Source organism: Malania oleifera, chromosome 8, assembly GCF_029873635.1.
Source record: "Malania oleifera isolate guangnan ecotype guangnan chromosome 8, ASM2987363v1, whole genome shotgun sequence".
Taxonomy (NCBI): domain Eukaryota; kingdom Viridiplantae; phylum Streptophyta; class Magnoliopsida; order Santalales; family Ximeniaceae; genus Malania; species Malania oleifera.
In genome coordinates, this window is record NC_080424.1 from 7,590,400 (window position 1) to 7,608,755 (window position 18,356).

The following is an 18,356-nucleotide window of genomic DNA, read 5'->3' on the forward strand; positions in this document are numbered from 1 at the left end:
CTTTACTCATATTTACATAAAAAAAAATGTAACGTAGAAATAAACTCATGCCACACAATTTTTGTGTTAAAAATATATATAATTTTATTTTTGAATAGAAAGAAATGCTGAAAATTTACCCGAGGGGATTGGAACATTTCTTAACCCAAAAATAGATGCAAGTATATTAAAGATAGAACTGGTATAATTAAATATGCGTAAAAATAAACTCATGGAAATTTTGTGGAACTAAGTAACATAATTAAAATTTACGTACAAAATAAGCTTGGGTATGAATTTAAAATAAAAAGAAACTAACATAATCAAAATTTACTTACAAATAAACTCGGGTATAAATTTTGAATAAAAATACTAACATAATCAAATTTACTTACCTTCTTCTTTTACCGTGTGCTACGAACACAATAATTATCTTTAAGAAATGAGATCGGAAAAAGTGGGTGATTGAGAATTTATTCAAAAATTCTCTCTCCACCACAAATTCTTTCACTCACTAATCCTTCTCTTCCTTGGAAAATTGTTGTGAAAAATGAAGGTTGAGAGCTCCCTATTTATAGGAAAATTTTGGGGAAGAAATGGAATTTGTAAAAGTGTGGGGAGATGGGTGAAATTATAATTTTAAAAATTAAAGAATGGGCAAAGGATGGGCAAGGTATGGGTTGAGTATGGGATGGGGGTGGAGGCCATGTGGGAGTGCTTGCCACCATTCCCATTAAATAAATTCTTAATTAATTATTTACCTAATTAATTAATCAATTAGTTAATTAATTATTTTATTATTTTATTATTTTTCTTAATCATTATTATCATTGTTATTACTTTTAAACTATTTTTAGTATTTATTTATTTTATTATTTATTTTTGAACAAGAATTTAATTTGAATTTTGAAAACTCATGTAGGCCCCACACGGTCTTGTGGGCCCCACACAACTTCGAGACCCGAATGGATCCTACGTAACTCGAATAATTCTTATACGATTTTATGCATCCTAAATAGCTTCGAGACTCGTGTAAACCTCCATACGGCTTCGGGACTCATGTGGGCCCCACACAGTCTTGTGGGCCCCGCATATGATACTTACATTATTATTATTTTATCATATATTTCTACAAATTATGTCAGTCAAAACATTATTTTATGTACATATTTACGTATATAAACAGTGTCTACCCTGTTTATCCTATGAAATTCCATTTTGACCAGGCCGACCTCCAGGGAGCGACTGAGCCGCAATGGTCTCTGAGCACTCGCTTAGACAAGGTCTTTCTTAGGCATCAAACATGGAATCAAGGATCCTAACAGAGAAACACTTTCTTTTTTTAATACTAACTATTATTATTATTATTCATTTTTTTTTTTCTTGGGTTATTACATTAGGGCTGGCCTGGGGGCTGGGAGTGGGAGGGGCTGAAAGGGCATGCGGGGCGTGTGGCAGTGTGGGCACTTGGGGCTTTGGGTAGTGGGCTGGCTGGGGCAATGGGGCTGTCGGGTTGGGCTGGTTATAGCGGGCTTTTATGGGTTAATAATGTAAGCGGGTTGGCAGATATCCGCCGGATAAACCTGACCCGACCCGCTAAGGGGGCGAATATGAAAATGAAAACTCATATTCGACTCATTTAACAAACGGATGATTATGAGTCGGTTAAAACGGGTCGGATACGGTTCGGATTAAAGGATTTTTATCCATTTTTCCAGGTCTAACTACGACGCTCCTGGCGGAGTTCTCTGCAAATCTGTCGGAGCGGATCGTCGAGAAAACAGAATTGAAATTCATCCCAAATTTAGGGTAAAGCCTTTTAGTCCCCTTTTGGCCTTATGGTAGTTATAGAAAATAATGTAGGCGGAGAAATACTGATATTATGTTCTGGCATATATTGTTTTCAGGGTGTTTTGTAGGAAGTCCTGCGGGAGTTAGGCTAGTATTCCATAGGGGCTTACCAGTAGTCAGGTAAAGGAAATATGTTATGCTAGGTATTTCTTAAAATACTATACAACTTATTTAATTATGAAAATTATGTATTTATGTATGGTGTGGCTTGTGAATATGAATATGGTACAGGTATATGTTTTACGAACGCTAGTTTCATGATTTTACGAATTTCAGTATTATGATTATGCGAATTTCAGTACCATGATTTTATGGATTTTAGTACCATGATTATACGGATCTTAGTACCATGATTACACGAATATCAGTATTATAATTATGCAATTTCAGTGTTATGATTATTCAGTTTTCAGTATTACGACATATGAATTATAGTACAGTTATGCAACATCATGGTTATTACGAATACTTTAGAATCATGGTAAATCAAATAAATACGTATAGAAAAGTATTATATGATATCAGACCCTATTGGACTTGCAGTTACAGAGCACGGTACCATTGCTACAGATACTATGTTACTTTATGAGTGCAACCACCTATTCAGATAATACGTGGTAAAGTCGACCACTTAGGCCCTTGAAGAGGTTAGGCTCCCCATCCAGATATGGGTTGAGGTGGGCATGTCGATTGACGGAGTTCAGTGATTTATTCCTGGTTGGTCAACCAGGGTAAATCCAGCCTACGGGCCGCACAACCTTGTCATGAGGGGGCATGTCATGACACAGATAGCCATAGGGAATAGTTTCAGTTACTATTACATACGTACAGATTTACAGAAACAGGGACTCTACTTATGTACACTAGAAGTATTTTGAATTATAACCTATAATACTGCTATGTTGAGCAACATGGAAAGGGGTGGTGTATTTTATTATTTACATTGTACTTTTGCATTCAGTTATTCATGTTTATATGAAAACAGATTTCATGGTATATAGTAGCTCATTTGCCATACACTAGTAATAGCATATTTCTTCTTACTGAGCATTGGCTCATCCCAGTGTTGAAACATTTTTCAGGTGATCCAGGTAGGCAAGCAGATTAGGCTCGCAAATAGAGGGGTGTCTGTAGTGCCCTGTCAGCAAAGTGAGTATGTTTTGGGAGGATTTTTGTATTACCCTAGCTAGTTGAGGGTATTTTGGGGAATTCAGATTTATGTGTATATTGGGAAAACATGTAGTACTCTGGTATTGAGTGGTATTGGTTCTGTATTGTATATAATGGTTATGTTTATTCAGTTTTTGCTTCTTGTTGCTTAGGTTTTATAATTGGGCTTTTCTACAGTATGGTATTAGAGCATCTTAGATATCATGGTAAAAAAAAAAACACACACACATAAGTTAATTAAGCAGGTTGTTACATAATTAATTATTATTATTAATTAAATAATATAATATAATAATATAATATAATATAATATAATAATATTATATATATATATATATATATATATATCACGTTTCCTGAAGGATTAGGAAACAATTTTATTTCTTCTTCTTCTTCTTTCTTTCTTTCTTTCTCTGCGTCAACGCTCTCCTCAGCTCCTCTCTCCCACTCTCCTCCATCTCGTCTCCGTTATTCGGCCGATTGGAAATCTGAAAATACAGTTGGGCTCTGCTCGCCGTCACCAACATTTCTACTGGAGCGGATGTTGTAGGAGCGGCGTAGGCATATCTCCTGGGGTAAGGCCAAATCTCAAACTTACCTTAATTTCTCTTAAATTATAAGCCCCATTAACAAACGAAAAATTTCCAAGAGACTCTTGGGGAGATTCTCTACAATCTAGTCGGAACGAGTTTTCGAATTGGAGCTCCGGGGTACCAATCCTAAATCGGGGGTAAGTTTGATAATTTAGGATTTTATTAAGCTATTTAGGGTATTCAAAACTTAGGGAAATCTTAGGGAAAGTTACTCTAGGAATTATGACGAATAATATGGTGAAATTTGAATTTCAGGGTTCAATGGTTTTTGAACACCTAGGGCGTAGGTCGGGGTGTTATCAGGTTTTTTTAAGAATTAGGTAAGGGGATTAAGTTAAGTCAGTAATTTTATAAAAATTGAATCAATTAAATTGTTATGTTTATATAAATTTATTTATTTATTTATTTATTCATTTGGAAATTTAAAGGCTATTTTGGAAACCAACCATTCAAAATGGATTTTACAAACTTAGGATATATGGTATGGTATTTTTGAATAAAATGAACGATGGAAAGCTTGTTTGTTTATATGAATTTGTTAAAATGTGGAAAATTGTGTGGCAAATGATTTAATTTGTATGAATTATTGTATATCTAGATTTGGGATTTTGAAATATTGAATTGTCTGTGAAATACTTAATTGGTTGAGAAATACTGGAAATGCTTATGAAAATACTGGAACTGTTTATGAAATGCAGGAGTTTGAACTAACGGCCAATGGCCGGGAGTTATTTGATTGGCCAAGGGCCAGGATTATTTTTTGACGGTCGAGGACCTAGTTTTAATTGGTGGCTATAAGTCGGATTGTATTTTGTGGCCGAAGGACCAGGTGTTTGGAATAATGGGAAATATATATGAATTAATGTTTTAAATGGTGATTTCTATTATCTAAATTGCATGATATGCTTTAGGAACACTGGGGACCAGTGTATTGTGAGCACGGTATCGTTGCTAGTTAGACCATATGCACCCACACTATCTGGATAGAAGTGTAGGGGGTCTAGCCAATTGCTTGCGTGAGGTTGAAGTAAGGGCGTCGGACCTGCAGCTTTACTGTGGATGCTTGCAGATGTGTTTGAAGATGATGTTGTTTTTGACTTTGTTTGGAATAATCACCCAAGCTTAGTCCAGCCTTCGGGACGCATAACCCGTGCCATGGGGATGTAAATGGCATGTTAGTCATAGCGAGTGTCTTATATGCATATCTGTTAATTTATGTGAATACGGTTAATTAATAAGGTAACTTCAAAGGCTTACTGAGAAAGGTGAGTGCCCTGATAGCAGTAATGATATTAGAGCAGAGGGAAGCTACTTGTATGGGCGGGTAATCTTCCCTATCCTTGACTAAATGTGTGTGTGAGTGTAAAATAAGAATGTTTTCATAAATGTGTTTATCTGCTTAGTAAACTGGTTATTTTTTGTACACTAAATGCATGCTGGCCACACACTGACATTAACTTAGTCTTTCCCTTACTGAGCTGTGCCTCACCCCTACTTTACAAATTGTCTTTTCAGGAAATCCTAGAGATCGGGTCTAGTAGGCTAAAGAAGCCGGGCTTGTCATGCCCTGAACCCGCAGGTGGGTCCTAGGTGTGAATTTAAGTAACCTAACCTGTCTCTGTATCAATTTAAACGTATATGATACAATACAAATAGAGGGTCCGACCCCGTAGGGTGAACGGATGCCCACATACATACATACAAACATCCATACTCATCCATAATATGTAGCGTAATACGGTCTTTTATATGTAAACAGTATCTTACCAGAGTCTATACAAGCTAGGATATACATTCCCATAATACAAAACATACCCCAGGGGTCTACAAAACTATCCCAACAACCTGGATACCAAAACTCGTACCTAATAGGTACTAGCAGTAGCTACGACACCCTTGCTCCCAGACGCTAGGATGCTACTTACGGCTACCTGAAGGACCTAAAAAAAAACATTGTACGTACATTCGGGGTGAGACACCTCTCAGTAAGGAAGAAAACAAGTTATATCCGTGTGTGTCATACCAGTGTTATTTTACATACTTCATAACACTATAAAATACGATACAGTTCAAAACGTTTCCATACAGTTTCATACATATACATACAGTTCCATACTGTTCCAATATTTTCACAAAAATCATTCCAGTACATACGATACCCAAAACATAAGGTCAGTGTCGTCACACTAGTACGCAACTACACAAGGTCACCTCGTCTCACAGCGATTACATTGCTACATACGCAACTACGCTGCGGCGACCGAGGCCTAATAGTGATTACATTGCTCCATACGCAACTACACAAGGTCACCTAGTCTCACAACGATTACATTGCTACATACGCAACTACAATGCAACGACTCAGGCCCACAATGATTACATTACTCCATACGCAACTAGACAAGGTCACCTAGTCTCACATCGATTACATTGCTACATACGCAACTACAATGTGACGACCGAGGCCCACAGTGATACGCAACTACACAAGATCACCTAATCTCACAACGATTACATTGCTGCACACACAACTACAAAGCAACAACTCAGGCCCACAGTGATTACATTGCCACATACGCAACTACACAAGGTCTCCAAGTCTCACAACGATTACATTGCCACATGCACAACTACGCTGCGACGACCTAGGCGCACAGTGATTACATTGCTACATACTGTGTAGAACACATCCTTCGGTGACCAGCCGAATCATATTGGTGATATTTCATACCCCGGATATAGAGTCAGCCACTTTCGCCCAGTAGTTAACCGATACATGGCTATTTTACAAATCCCTGGAATCATTTTCGAACTCACGTTCCAATACATTTCAGCGTACGATAATAAGCCGCCACATAACTGTTTTACAAATACTTGGAACAAATACATACACCCATACATACCACACTTATTTGGTTTACAACAAATCGTGTCAATTACAATTTCAAGTATACAGTTTATGCAAATATGGATTACAGTCACCTCAATAGTACAATTTTAACATAACCAACAGTTTCCAAAACAAAGTAGAGATGATACCCGAAATCCCTAATTTTTCCCAAAAATTGTAACCCGAAAATCCCGTATTTTTACCTGATAGATTTTCCCAAATAAATAGCCAAAACATACATACGACCGTAGCCTACAGGCTTATCGATCCCGATTTTGAAAATAAACTGATATAAATAGAATCCCCTTACCTTAACCCGAATTCCAACCACGAACTCTACGATCCTCAAAACTACGAATCGAGACTCCAAAACCTACAAACCATAGTACAGTACATGCTTACGATCTGTACTACTACACATATACTGAATCAGAAATGAAAACCGAGCCTTACCTCGATTTTAGCCTAAAACCCAAAATCACTCGAAACGAGATTCTGATCCGCTAGAAACGTAGAGAATCCTTCACTGATCCTCGCAGTAACTTTGGATTTACGAACCGGACAACGATCGGCAAAGAAAACTAGAGAGAGAAAGTGTAGGGAGAGTTTTAGAGAGAGAGAGGGAGTTTGGGGGAAAACTTAGCCCCAAAGCAACCCAAAAATACCTTTTATAGCCTTTGACCCGAGGGGATTCGTCGACGAATTGGGGTCCTCGTCGACGAATTCTTTACTAGCCTCGTCGGCAAATCGGCAGCCTCGTCGACGAGCCAGATATTTTAAATTTTCCTGGACCTCTCGGCATTCACTCGTTGATGAGCTTCTGAATTTTGTTAACGAGAAGCCTACAGAATTCGTCGACGAGTTCGTCGACGAATTATGACCTCGTCGACGAATTCTGTGTAAATTCCATTTTTACCCCTCTTTTACATAATTAACCCCTATATCATGGTTCAGGTTCTTACAGGGCTAGTGGTGTAAATTTTATGTAGGTAGTGTGTAGATAGAGATTTTATTTTTGTTTAGTTTTATAGGATGTAATTATGTGGATATTGATATGTTTGTGTATAAAGATAGTTAAAACTCTGGTAATGTAATTTGAGGATTTTATATTTTATTTCCACTACGTATGTGTGTTTTATATTTTATGAATAAGGTATCAGATACACTGACGTCACTAAAGTAGCACTCCGGTCCCATGTGACGGGTTGGGGTCGTTACATGGCATCCCTCTATGAGTAACCTCCTAACCTACATAACTGAAAGGATCTATGGTGCTGAACGCACATACGACCCTAAGAACTTGAATTCCTACTCCCCTAGTGGTCTAAACACCACCTCTCTCTTGTGGCAATCGATATTGGCATAACTGGTAGATAACCAGTCCATCCCTAGAATGATATCGAAGTCATGCATGTCAAACACAATAATACTGACTGGTAGTACCATCTCCTAAATTTCTACTGGAAAATCATGGATCACTTTACTATATACGACTACCGACCCTGATGGTGTAGCCACTACCAGTTCATAATCTAGCTATTGAACCTCTAATCCACATAGTTTAACAAATCCCCGGGAGATAAAAGAATGTGTTGCCCCTGAATCAAATAATATAATAGTTTTATGAGAAAGCATGTAAATGATACCTGTGACTACATCACCAACGTTCTCTGCATCGTTTGGAGTCAAGGAATATACCCTTGCCTGGGCTGTACCCCCTATTGACCACCATGCTGCGCCTGCGTACCTCCTCTGTATGGCTATTGTGGGGCTCCACTGTTCCCCTGCATGATACAATCTTTCACCTGATGTCCTTGCTTCCCACACCGCAAAAAAACCCTTATAGTCCTCCAACACTACCTAGAGTGCCTCTTACCACACGTGGGGCAACCACGATAGGATGTGGTGCTCTGAGATGTACCACTACTGTTCTTCTTCCAATTGTCCTGCCTTGCACCATAAGAAGAACTGGGAGGCACTGGCTTTTTCTTCAGAACCTGGACCTTTGCGTCCTCCTGCAGACTCTCCTTCGCTACAATGGCTTTGTTTACCAGAGTGGCAAAGTCCTACAATTGCAAGATCGCTGCTGCCTCCAAATCTCCTTCTTCAAACCTCTCTGAAACTTCCAGGCCTTCATTACCTCATCCGGTATCATAAATGGAGCAAATCAGGATAACTCCTGGAATTTGGCAGCGTACTGCTGAACTGTTAGTGACTCCTGTGTTAGACTCATGAATTTCCCTATCTTTGCATTTCTGACCGTGGCTGAAAAGTACCGTTCAAAGAATAATTCTCTGAAATGGGCCCACGTCATCGCTACTGGTATCGGTCGGTGCTCCTCCATCATCTTTATCAACACCCACCATCTCTCTGCCTCCCTTGACAACTTGAACGTTGCAAAGGTTACTTTCTGCTTCTCTCTACAGTTCATAACATTTAGGATCTTCTCAATCTCCTGGATCCAACTCTCAGCTCGAATCGTATCTGCACTTCTTATGAAAACAGAAGGCTCAGTATAGTGAACTAGTCAATGGAGCATCCCATCTCAGCTGTGGGACGGTCCTGCCCTCTATTCGTTCGCACCACCTCAGCCATAAGCTACTGTGCTAAATCCCATAGTACACTCGTGGAGTCACTGCCAGCCTCATGGTCGGCTCCCTAGCTACTACTGCCTCCCACGTTGGCAATATTATCTTTGGACTCCATCCCGAAGAAGTAATTTAAGAAAATCGATTAGAAGCTTAATAACCTAAGTAACAGCTAATACTACAATGTTATAGACTCATTCCCCAAAATCCACATTCCTAATATTTACGTATTCCAATGATTTAACATTATTCTAACTCAAGTTCCACCCTTCCACTCGGATACAAAATCGTCGATGGATTACCGTGATTTTTTGAGCCTTTCGATTGATCCAGAAAAACACAAAAGTCTGTCAATAGATTTCCGTCTCCAGGTATACAAATAAAAACTCAAGATCTTGTTCCAATCCTAAACTCTGGTATAGTCTAGTCTACAGGACCTAGCAACCTAAGCTCTGAGCATTTCCATAACCAGACAATATAATTCACATCACACTTCCGGCCAGTTAGGGCTTTGATACCAACTGTAACGCCCTGACCCTTTATATGGCCCTGGAGTGCTACTACACCTATACAATACACCTGTCTCTGATAAACATACATATACAACCCGCCCTAAATAGGGACATACAAGTGTTTCTTACTGATTTGTAATCTCAATGCATAGCGGAAAACATAAACATTCATATGGAATCTATAAGACAAACCAGAGTTTCTAACTGTATTCTCACATACATACGATCGTGCTTAAAAACATAACATGTTCTTACAATCCCAAAAAAGACATTCTAAACTAAGTCCTTTATATACAAGACACTTACGTAATCTAAACACAATACGACACTCCAAGTCCCTTTAGCAACTAGGATCGACGTCCTATAGGACCTGAAACAAAGATTGTATGTTGGGGTAAGACACTTCTTAGTAAAGTGAAAGATATTACATTAGTGTGTGACAATACATATTCAAACCAATAAAAAAACAGTTACATGTATAGCATATTCTCAATACTTGTAATATAGGAGATATTTATATATTTCTCGCAATAGATAATTAAGCATCGCTGCAAGCGAGAGTTCCCGAGGTTAGGGTAGGATATAGGCCCATGCACTGTACAATCCCTCTGCCCGGTACTTAAACCTGTGACTTTGCCTATTTTAGTTTTAAAATCATGTATATGCATATTTAGAACATCATCCAGCTTAGAAACTTCGTAACTAATGCCAACACTACCCTGTGGCGCGGGTTGTGCGATTTACTATAGTCCGACTGAATCCACCTAGTCCATTAATCCACTAGTGGCGCACTCCTACCCAACCAACTATCTCGATACCCACACTGAAAAATCAGATGTGTGGTTGCACTGTATCTAGAATATAGCAATGGAACTGCGCTTAAGCTTTTTAAGGCTTCATATAACATTGAGCTTTTTAAGGCTCTCATATAACATTGAGCTTTTTAAGGCTCTCATAGTAATAAACTGCTATCCCAATATCATATATACAGTTTATAATAAAACGAATTAACTTATTTCAAATTCACAAACCACTTGTATAGTTCTAGTATTTTCACAAACTCATTCATTCACACGGTGGTATAAGCTGGCACACACACTCTCGGTTTAACCCATTTTACATATAAAGCTTGGTAGATAACCGACACCTGTTTTCCACATTTTCATATAACAAAATGGAACTTCAATCCCTTTAGTTCATATACGTGTATAATAGTTTAGTGTATTCCATTTCATATCATATGCCACACTCATTTGATAAAAAATCTGCTATATATATAGCATATAACTCGAAAAATAGCATTTAAATGGAAAGCAAAGGGTTCAAGCATCTCCTGCATTAAGTTTAATGCAAATAACGAAGTTTTGAAAAGTTTAAAGATCATACGCCAAAACCCTTATTTTTACCAAAATCGTACTATTGTAAAATCGACATTTTTACCTGATGAAACTATGCAAATAAGCAGTCAATACATGCACATAAACATAAGCTAACTTTTTAGCGGTTTAGTTTTTTAAAATGGCTGATGTAAACAAATCCCCTTACCTATTTCCCCGAACCTGAAACACAAATTGTACGGCTCCCAAAACAATGAATCGAGTTCCCAGAACCTATAAACCACATAACAGTATTTCAACACAATCCTATGTACTACATATCTACCGAACCAAAAACGAACTTAGACCCTTATCTCGATTTTAGAATAAAACTTGTAAATCCTCAAAATGAAGATCCGATTCGCTATAATCGTAGAGGTTTTCCCCCTGATCCACGTAGTAACGTCGGATCGTGGATTCGGATGACGAACAACGAAGGATCGAAGAGAGAGAGAGAGTTCGTCGGTTCTAGAGAGAGAGAGCTTGTGTGTTTCTTAACCATGAAGCAATGAAATAGATATTTATAATTTTGTTGACCCGGCTAGACTCGTCGACGAAGTGGAGCGCTTGTTGACGGGTAGAAGAAGGGCGTTCATCAATGACGAAGTTGACATTGTCGACGAGTCTAAGATTCCAAAATCTCTGAAATCTCTCGGCATCCATTTGTTGACGATCCCTTGAACCTCGCCGACGAGCCACAGAAGAGACTTCGTCGACGAGAGAAAGAGCCTCGCCGACGAGCCCTACTGTTTTCACTTTTTTAAATTCCTTCCCATTTTCTTATTTGTTTAATCCACATTTCTCGAGTCGAGTCCTTACATTATCAGTTTTTTTGTTATTCTTATTTCAATGATAATAAATATTATTAGCAGTTGTTATTATTGTCATTGTCATTGTTTTTATTATTATTTTTATTATTTTCATAATAGTAATTATTATTAGAGTAATTATCATTTTTTACTATTGTTATTTTTTTTATAATAATTACTATCCTTGAACAATGATTATTATTTTTACTATTGTTAATATCATTCTTTTTGTTATTGCTAATTTTCAATAATAAACATTGTTTATATTGTAATTATTATTAGTTGTTATTAAAATTTTTATTATTTTATGATAACTATCATCCTTAAAATTATTATAATAATAATTATTTTGACCTTTCCTATCACTAATATTGTTCTTGTTGGTATTATTATTTTTATGATAATAAATATTATTGTAATTATTATTTTTTTATTATAATAGTAATAATAATTAGTATTATTAGTATTATTTTACTATGAAATGTTTCATTTTATGGAATGAAGATCCATTTTAGTCCATCTTGAGGGAAATCAAGATTCCACTCATATTTAAGGTGAAATATGATTTCCCAAATAAAAAGCAAAAATGTGGTTCCATTTTTAAAATTTAATGATTTGATTTTGCAAATTGACAAGCTATAATAATTATTTATTTTTTTTAAAAAATTAAAAGGGCCTTTTAACATTTTCATAATTTAATATATTTTTTAGGACACTACATTTTTCGTTTTTCGTTTTTCGTGGTCCAAAGACAAACAATCCCTAAAAATAAGAACAAAGATATCCTCCGAAAGAGTGCGGGAGAAGATTAAAGTACATTCCGACGACTATATTTTCTTTCTTGCCAAACAACGTCCCCAAAAGAGAAAAAAACTGAGAATTTTACTGCGGTCCAAGACTCACTTTCCCGCCTTTAATTTTTCATTTTCTTGAGCCTCCCGGCCTCCCCCATTTCCTTATTCAAATCTCACACCGTAAACCTAACTCCGCCCATTCCTCCTCTTGTCTGTTCCCTCTCTCCCCCGGCGGGAGATCAAGGATTCATGGCGACGAAGTCGTTCAAGGGCGCGAGCGTGTTCATGTCGCGGAACCTAGTCCCTCCCGAGCTCTTCGACTCTCTTCACGATGCTCTCAAGCAGAACGGGGCCGAGATCTTCTTCTGCTGCGATCCTTCTCGCAACGCCCCAGACGATTACCACATCATCTCTTCTCCCGATCATGTGATACAACGCCCTCGAATTTGGTTTCAACTAAGTTTTTAGTTATATTTCTCGTTTCTCATGTACATTCCTTGGTTTGCAGGTGAAATTCGAGGATCTTCGAGCTAAGGGTTGTAATTTGATTGGTATTTTTCCGTTTTTTTTCCTTGCTGCTTTTATTTTATTTTATTTATTGAATTTGTTTGGGTCTAATTCGATAATCAAGTCTTCATTTTCTCCCCCTTTGATATTAAATGTGGACTTGGAAATGTTTTTTTTTTGGGTGCGAAAATGCTGAATGCCCCACCTAATATTCCAATAAAGCCCCTCCTAGTAGTGATAGGTGTGAGTGTGTCACTGCTAGCTCTGCCTGGCGCAAATGGTAGCAGTGCTCTGGGACAACTGCAGCTATTAGCAGGAAAATGATGCAAGTATATAGTGTAGTGTAGTGTCATGAGGCCTGTTGTAGATGATACCAAAGATGGGGCATTTGGCAGGAGATTAGGTGGTACTCGGAAGCATCGCTCTCTCTCTTTTTTTTTTGTAATATGCCGTTCTTAGGGTCTGCATGAATTTGATATGAATTTATTTTGTCCCTTATCCATTTAAGGCTTTTCAGATGTTTACTCTATGGAGCCAAACACAACCTTAGATCATTTGATTTTTAATTTGTCAGTTTCTTGTTTCATATTCCTCCCCAGTTTAATACTTTTTTCTTATGCATGTCTTGCTGCGTCTACATTGATGTTCTTCATTGGAGTGAAATCATAAGTTACTGCTTCCGTTTTAAAGCAAGACCTATTTTGGTCCATGTACTTTCAGTTGGTGCAATAAGGACTTGTACTTACTATTTTTTTTTTTTTTAGCTATTAGTTTGCTGTCAAAATTAGGCTGGATGGTGTTAACAGAAAATCTCCTTGATCGGTATTAGTTCTGTTAAAAACCTTGAAATCACTTGTTCACCACCATGGTAAATCAACACTGCTTTGGTACCAGCTTTGTCGGTTGTTGGAGGTGTAATAATAGATTGTTTATGTAGTTCTTGGTGACATAGGCTTATAGCCATGGTCTTCAGAGTCAAAATTAGGCTGGATGGTGTTAACAGAAAATCTCCTTGATCGGTATCTGTTCCGTTAAAAACCTTGAAATTGCTTGTTCACCACCATGGTAAATCAACACTGCTTTGGTACCAGCTCTGTCGGCTGTTGGAGGTGTAATAATAGATTGTTTATGTAGTTCTTGGTGACATAGGTTTATAGGCATTTTCTTTAGAATGAAGATTTCTGAAATTGGGCCTAGAGAGTTGAGGAACAAAGGCTTTTAATGTTCAAAGCTGTTGAATAATTGGGTAAAATGGAAAACCTGACTTCAATGGTAGGTCTCTCCCTTTGTTTATAATGTATGTCAAGTACAACACCAATGACCATAGAACTCTTATTAACTCAAACTTATTACTAATAAAAATCTACACATAATAATGATGCTAAATGACTAAATAACCATTCATTGACACTCCCCATCAAGCTGGAGCATATATATCATGCGTTCGTAGCTTGTTACAAGTGAATTTCATACAAGCACCTCCCAATGCTTTAGTGAATAAATCAGCAAGCTGAAACTTGTATTTCACATCAGTGGTTGTAATGAGCTTTTGTACTAGTTTCTTATGAATAAAGCGGTAATCAAATTCAATGTGCTTTATTCACTCATGGAAGATTGGGTTGGAGGCAGTATGAATAGTAGCTCGATTACCACACATCAACTCCACAGGTTGAGAATGTGGAAAACCTAGTTCTTCAACCAAACAAGTTCACATGTAGTGTGCGCCATAGCCCTATACTCTGACTTAACACTTGTCTTGGCCACCATAGTTTGTTTCTTATTTTTTTCGAAACACCAAATTACCATTGACAAAGGTACAATATCCAGTTGTGGATCTATGGTCAGAAGGTGACCTAGCCCAATTTGCATCTATATATCCTTGAATATGAGTGTGATCCTAATCCTGATATAAGAGACTTCTCCTCGGTGCACCTTCAAGATATCTCAAAATGTGAATTACTGCATCCTAGTAACTTGCTATTGGGGATTCGAGAAACTAACTCACAACTCTTGTTGTGAAGGACGTATCTAGTTGAGTGACTATGAGATAATTCAACTTTCTAACAAGTCTCTGGGATTGACCGGAGTTAGGCAACAAATCACCCATATCTGACACTAACTTACTTTTGGGATCCATGGGTGTATCAACAACATAGTTTTGAAAATCAGACCGGACCGGTCAGTTCAACTCGGTTCGACCAAAATCGGCCACATGTTTGGTTCGAGTGTTAGCTGAAAATCGAAAATGATGCGAACCGGCTAATTGGTTAGAACTAGTGTGACTCAGGTTTGTTTCCAGGTCAACTTAGTTCATTTATTTTAATTTTAAAATTATATTTAAAAAATAATGTTAAATGTTAAAGCTCATTTATTTGAAGGGTAATTTGGTAATTCAAAATTTAAAAAAATAAAAATAAAACAAAATAATAATTAATATACCTTAAAGCTAAATATATTATGAAATTATATGATATAATTCTTAGATATCTTCTAGTTTTTTTTTTATTTATAATTATGAATTTATATATATAAATATATTATGACATCATGTAGACGTCATCGGTTTGATCATCAGTTCGACCACCAGTCCAACCGGTCCGATCGACCTAGTGGTCTTTTTGGGTCGACTATTGGTCTGGTGTTCAGAACCATGATCAATAGGTTTGGATCCTAACATTATTGTCTCATCTTAACGATCAAGAACATACTTACTTTATGATAAGACAAATCGTGTACTAGATCTCGATACTTCTATACTCAAGAAGTACTTCAATCATTCCAAGTCCTTGATCTAAAACTTACTTTGTAGGAAAAAACTTTAGGTCTTGAACGTCTTGATCATCACCACCAGTGAATCAATGATCATATTGTCATCTACGTAAATAGTAAGAAAAATCCTGTTAGATGGGGTATGATGATAAAGTACAAAGTGATCTACTGCACACCGTCAGAGGCCGAACTCAAGTACTACAACAACAAAATGGCCAAACCATGCTGTTGGAGATTTTTTAATCCATATAATGATTTCTTAAGCCAACATACTGAGCCTAACTCTCCCCGAGCAACAAGCATAGGTGGCTGCTGCTCATAAAAATCACCATGTGGGAAAGCATTCTTCACATCTAGATGATGTAAAGGCCAATGACAAGTGGTGGCTAAAAAGAGATGAACAAATGTACCAAGGCAAGTTTAGTGACTGAGAGAATGTGTTTGAATAATCCAAACCGTACACTTGAGTATATCCCTTAGCAACAAGGCGGGCTTTTAAACGAGCCACATAACCATCAGGATTGACTTTCACATTGTACACCTATTGACAACCAACCACAGACTTATTAGGAGGAATAGGTCTCAAATCCCAAGTATCGTTATCATGTAGTGCATGTATTTATTCAACCATTGCAGCCCTCCTCCCATAATGGGATAGGGCTTTCAAAATAGATTTTGGAAGAGAAACAAAGGACAAAGTACTAACAAGACAATAATATGAGGGTGACAAGAAATCAAAACGAGCAAAATTAGAGATTTGAAGTTGGGTACAAGTGCGTTTACCTTTCTGAACAGCTATAGGAAGATCAACATCATGGGAAATAAGATCATTTAAAGGGGTAACTAGAGGCGTAGTAGCAGAAGCTAGAGGAGGCTCTTCGCCCTTGAGTCTCCGTGTGTATACTTGTAAATTGGGATGATCCAAGCGATGAGAAGGACTCAAACTGGATGAAGATGTAGGAGGATTAGGCACGAATAATAGGTTTGGGTCTGGAAGGCAAGGGACTCATCAAGGTCAACAGAATTCAAGGAATCATAGTATGGTGTAGACTAAAAAAAGTGACATCAACAAAGGCAAAGAATTAATGTAAAGTAGGACTATAACATCAACATCCCTTTTTGAGTGTAGGAATAGCCTAGAAAAATATATTTGATAGCATGAGGATACAACTTATCCATTCCTGGAGTTAACTAATGGACAAAGGACACACAACTGAATATACGAGGAGGAAGGGAGAACAAAGGAGCCTTAGGGAAGATAACTGAATATGGGATTTTACCACCAATGACAGAGGATGACATTTTATTGATGAGGGAGCAAGTTGTGAGCACAACATCAGTCCAAAAAACTTTGGGGATATTCATTTGATACGATAGGGTACCAGTGACTTCAAGAATATGTCTATTTTTATACTTTGCAACTCCATTTTGTTGTAGAATGTGGGCACAAGAGTACTAATGGATCATACTAGATGAGTTGGGTATTGAAGTACTCCTTAGCATTATCACTACGAAGTATCTTGACTGACATATCAAATTGAGTCTTTATTTGAGAATAGAAGGCACAAAAGATATTAAACAACTCGGAATGGTCTTTCATCAATAACAAAGTATCGAAACTCCATCTTTGATGTGACAAGACTAGGACCCCAAATTTTGGAATGGACTAGCATGAAAGGGCTAACCACCCATTTGTCGACCCTGGAAGCAAAGGGAACATGATGAAGTTTTTCCAATGGACAAGACTCACACTCAAAATTAGACGCATAACTCAATGTAGGAACTAGCTGTTTCAACTTGTCCAAGGATGGATGGCCAAGGCGACAATGGATTTGAGGTGGTGTAGCTGCGATTGAGCAAGCAATGTGAGGAGAAGGCGACTCAAAGTAGCAAAGTACAAGAGCCTTACGTCCTGTGCTAATTGTCTTCCTTGTTTTCAGATCTTGAATAACCATATAGTAGGAAAGAAAGTGACAAAACAATTTAGTGACTTTATAAGCTTACTAATTAACATTAGATTGAAAGGGGATTTAGGAATGTATAAAGCAGAAAAAAGAGAGATGGAAGGAGTAGGATTTATTCATCCTATCCCTTTAATAGCAATAGTGGATCCATCAGTAAGGGTAACTTAAGATAGATTTTTAGGATACTGGTGGTCAAAAGAGAAGTTGGTTTTGCCTGTTGTATGGTCAGTGGTAGCAGAATTGATAATCCAAGGACTAGTGGGAAAGATAGTAGATGACATATAGACTATATGATTACCTTTCTGGGCAAAATATGCATTGTAATAAGATGCTTATTGAGATGTTTGATACTGTAGAAACCTTGAATGTAATTCACTCAAACAAGTGACTAACAAGGGAACCATACTTTGGGGATTTGCAAACTCCATCCCTATTCCCTACACTCACAAACTCAGACCAATGATGACAAGATTAATTGCTGGAACAATCGGAACAACCACAAACAAGGTGATCCACCAGCAACAAGTCACAAATAAATCAGTACATGGCTGCCA

General features: G+C 37.4%; 1 protein-coding gene across 4 annotated transcripts in view; it reads left to right on the top strand.

The window, feature by feature from the left end:
- The first annotated feature begins 12,569 nt into the window (after positions 1–12,569).
- Positions 12,570–18,356, top strand: part of LOC131162454 (uncharacterized) — a 34,164-nt gene continuing 28,377 nt past the window's right edge. For 2 of the 4 annotated variants that reach the window (XM_058118944.1, XM_058118945.1), the window contains exons 1-2: positions 12,588–12,988; positions 13,071–13,113. In XM_058118944.1, coding sequence (XP_057974927.1) covers positions 12,812–12,988; positions 13,071–13,113 — 220 coding nt within the window. In that variant the 5' untranslated portion in view covers positions 12,588–12,811. Of the gene's footprint in view, positions 12,989–13,070; positions 13,114–18,356 lie in introns of all 4 variants that reach the window. The other 2 variants (XM_058118942.1, XM_058118943.1) reach the window with 2 other exon arrangements.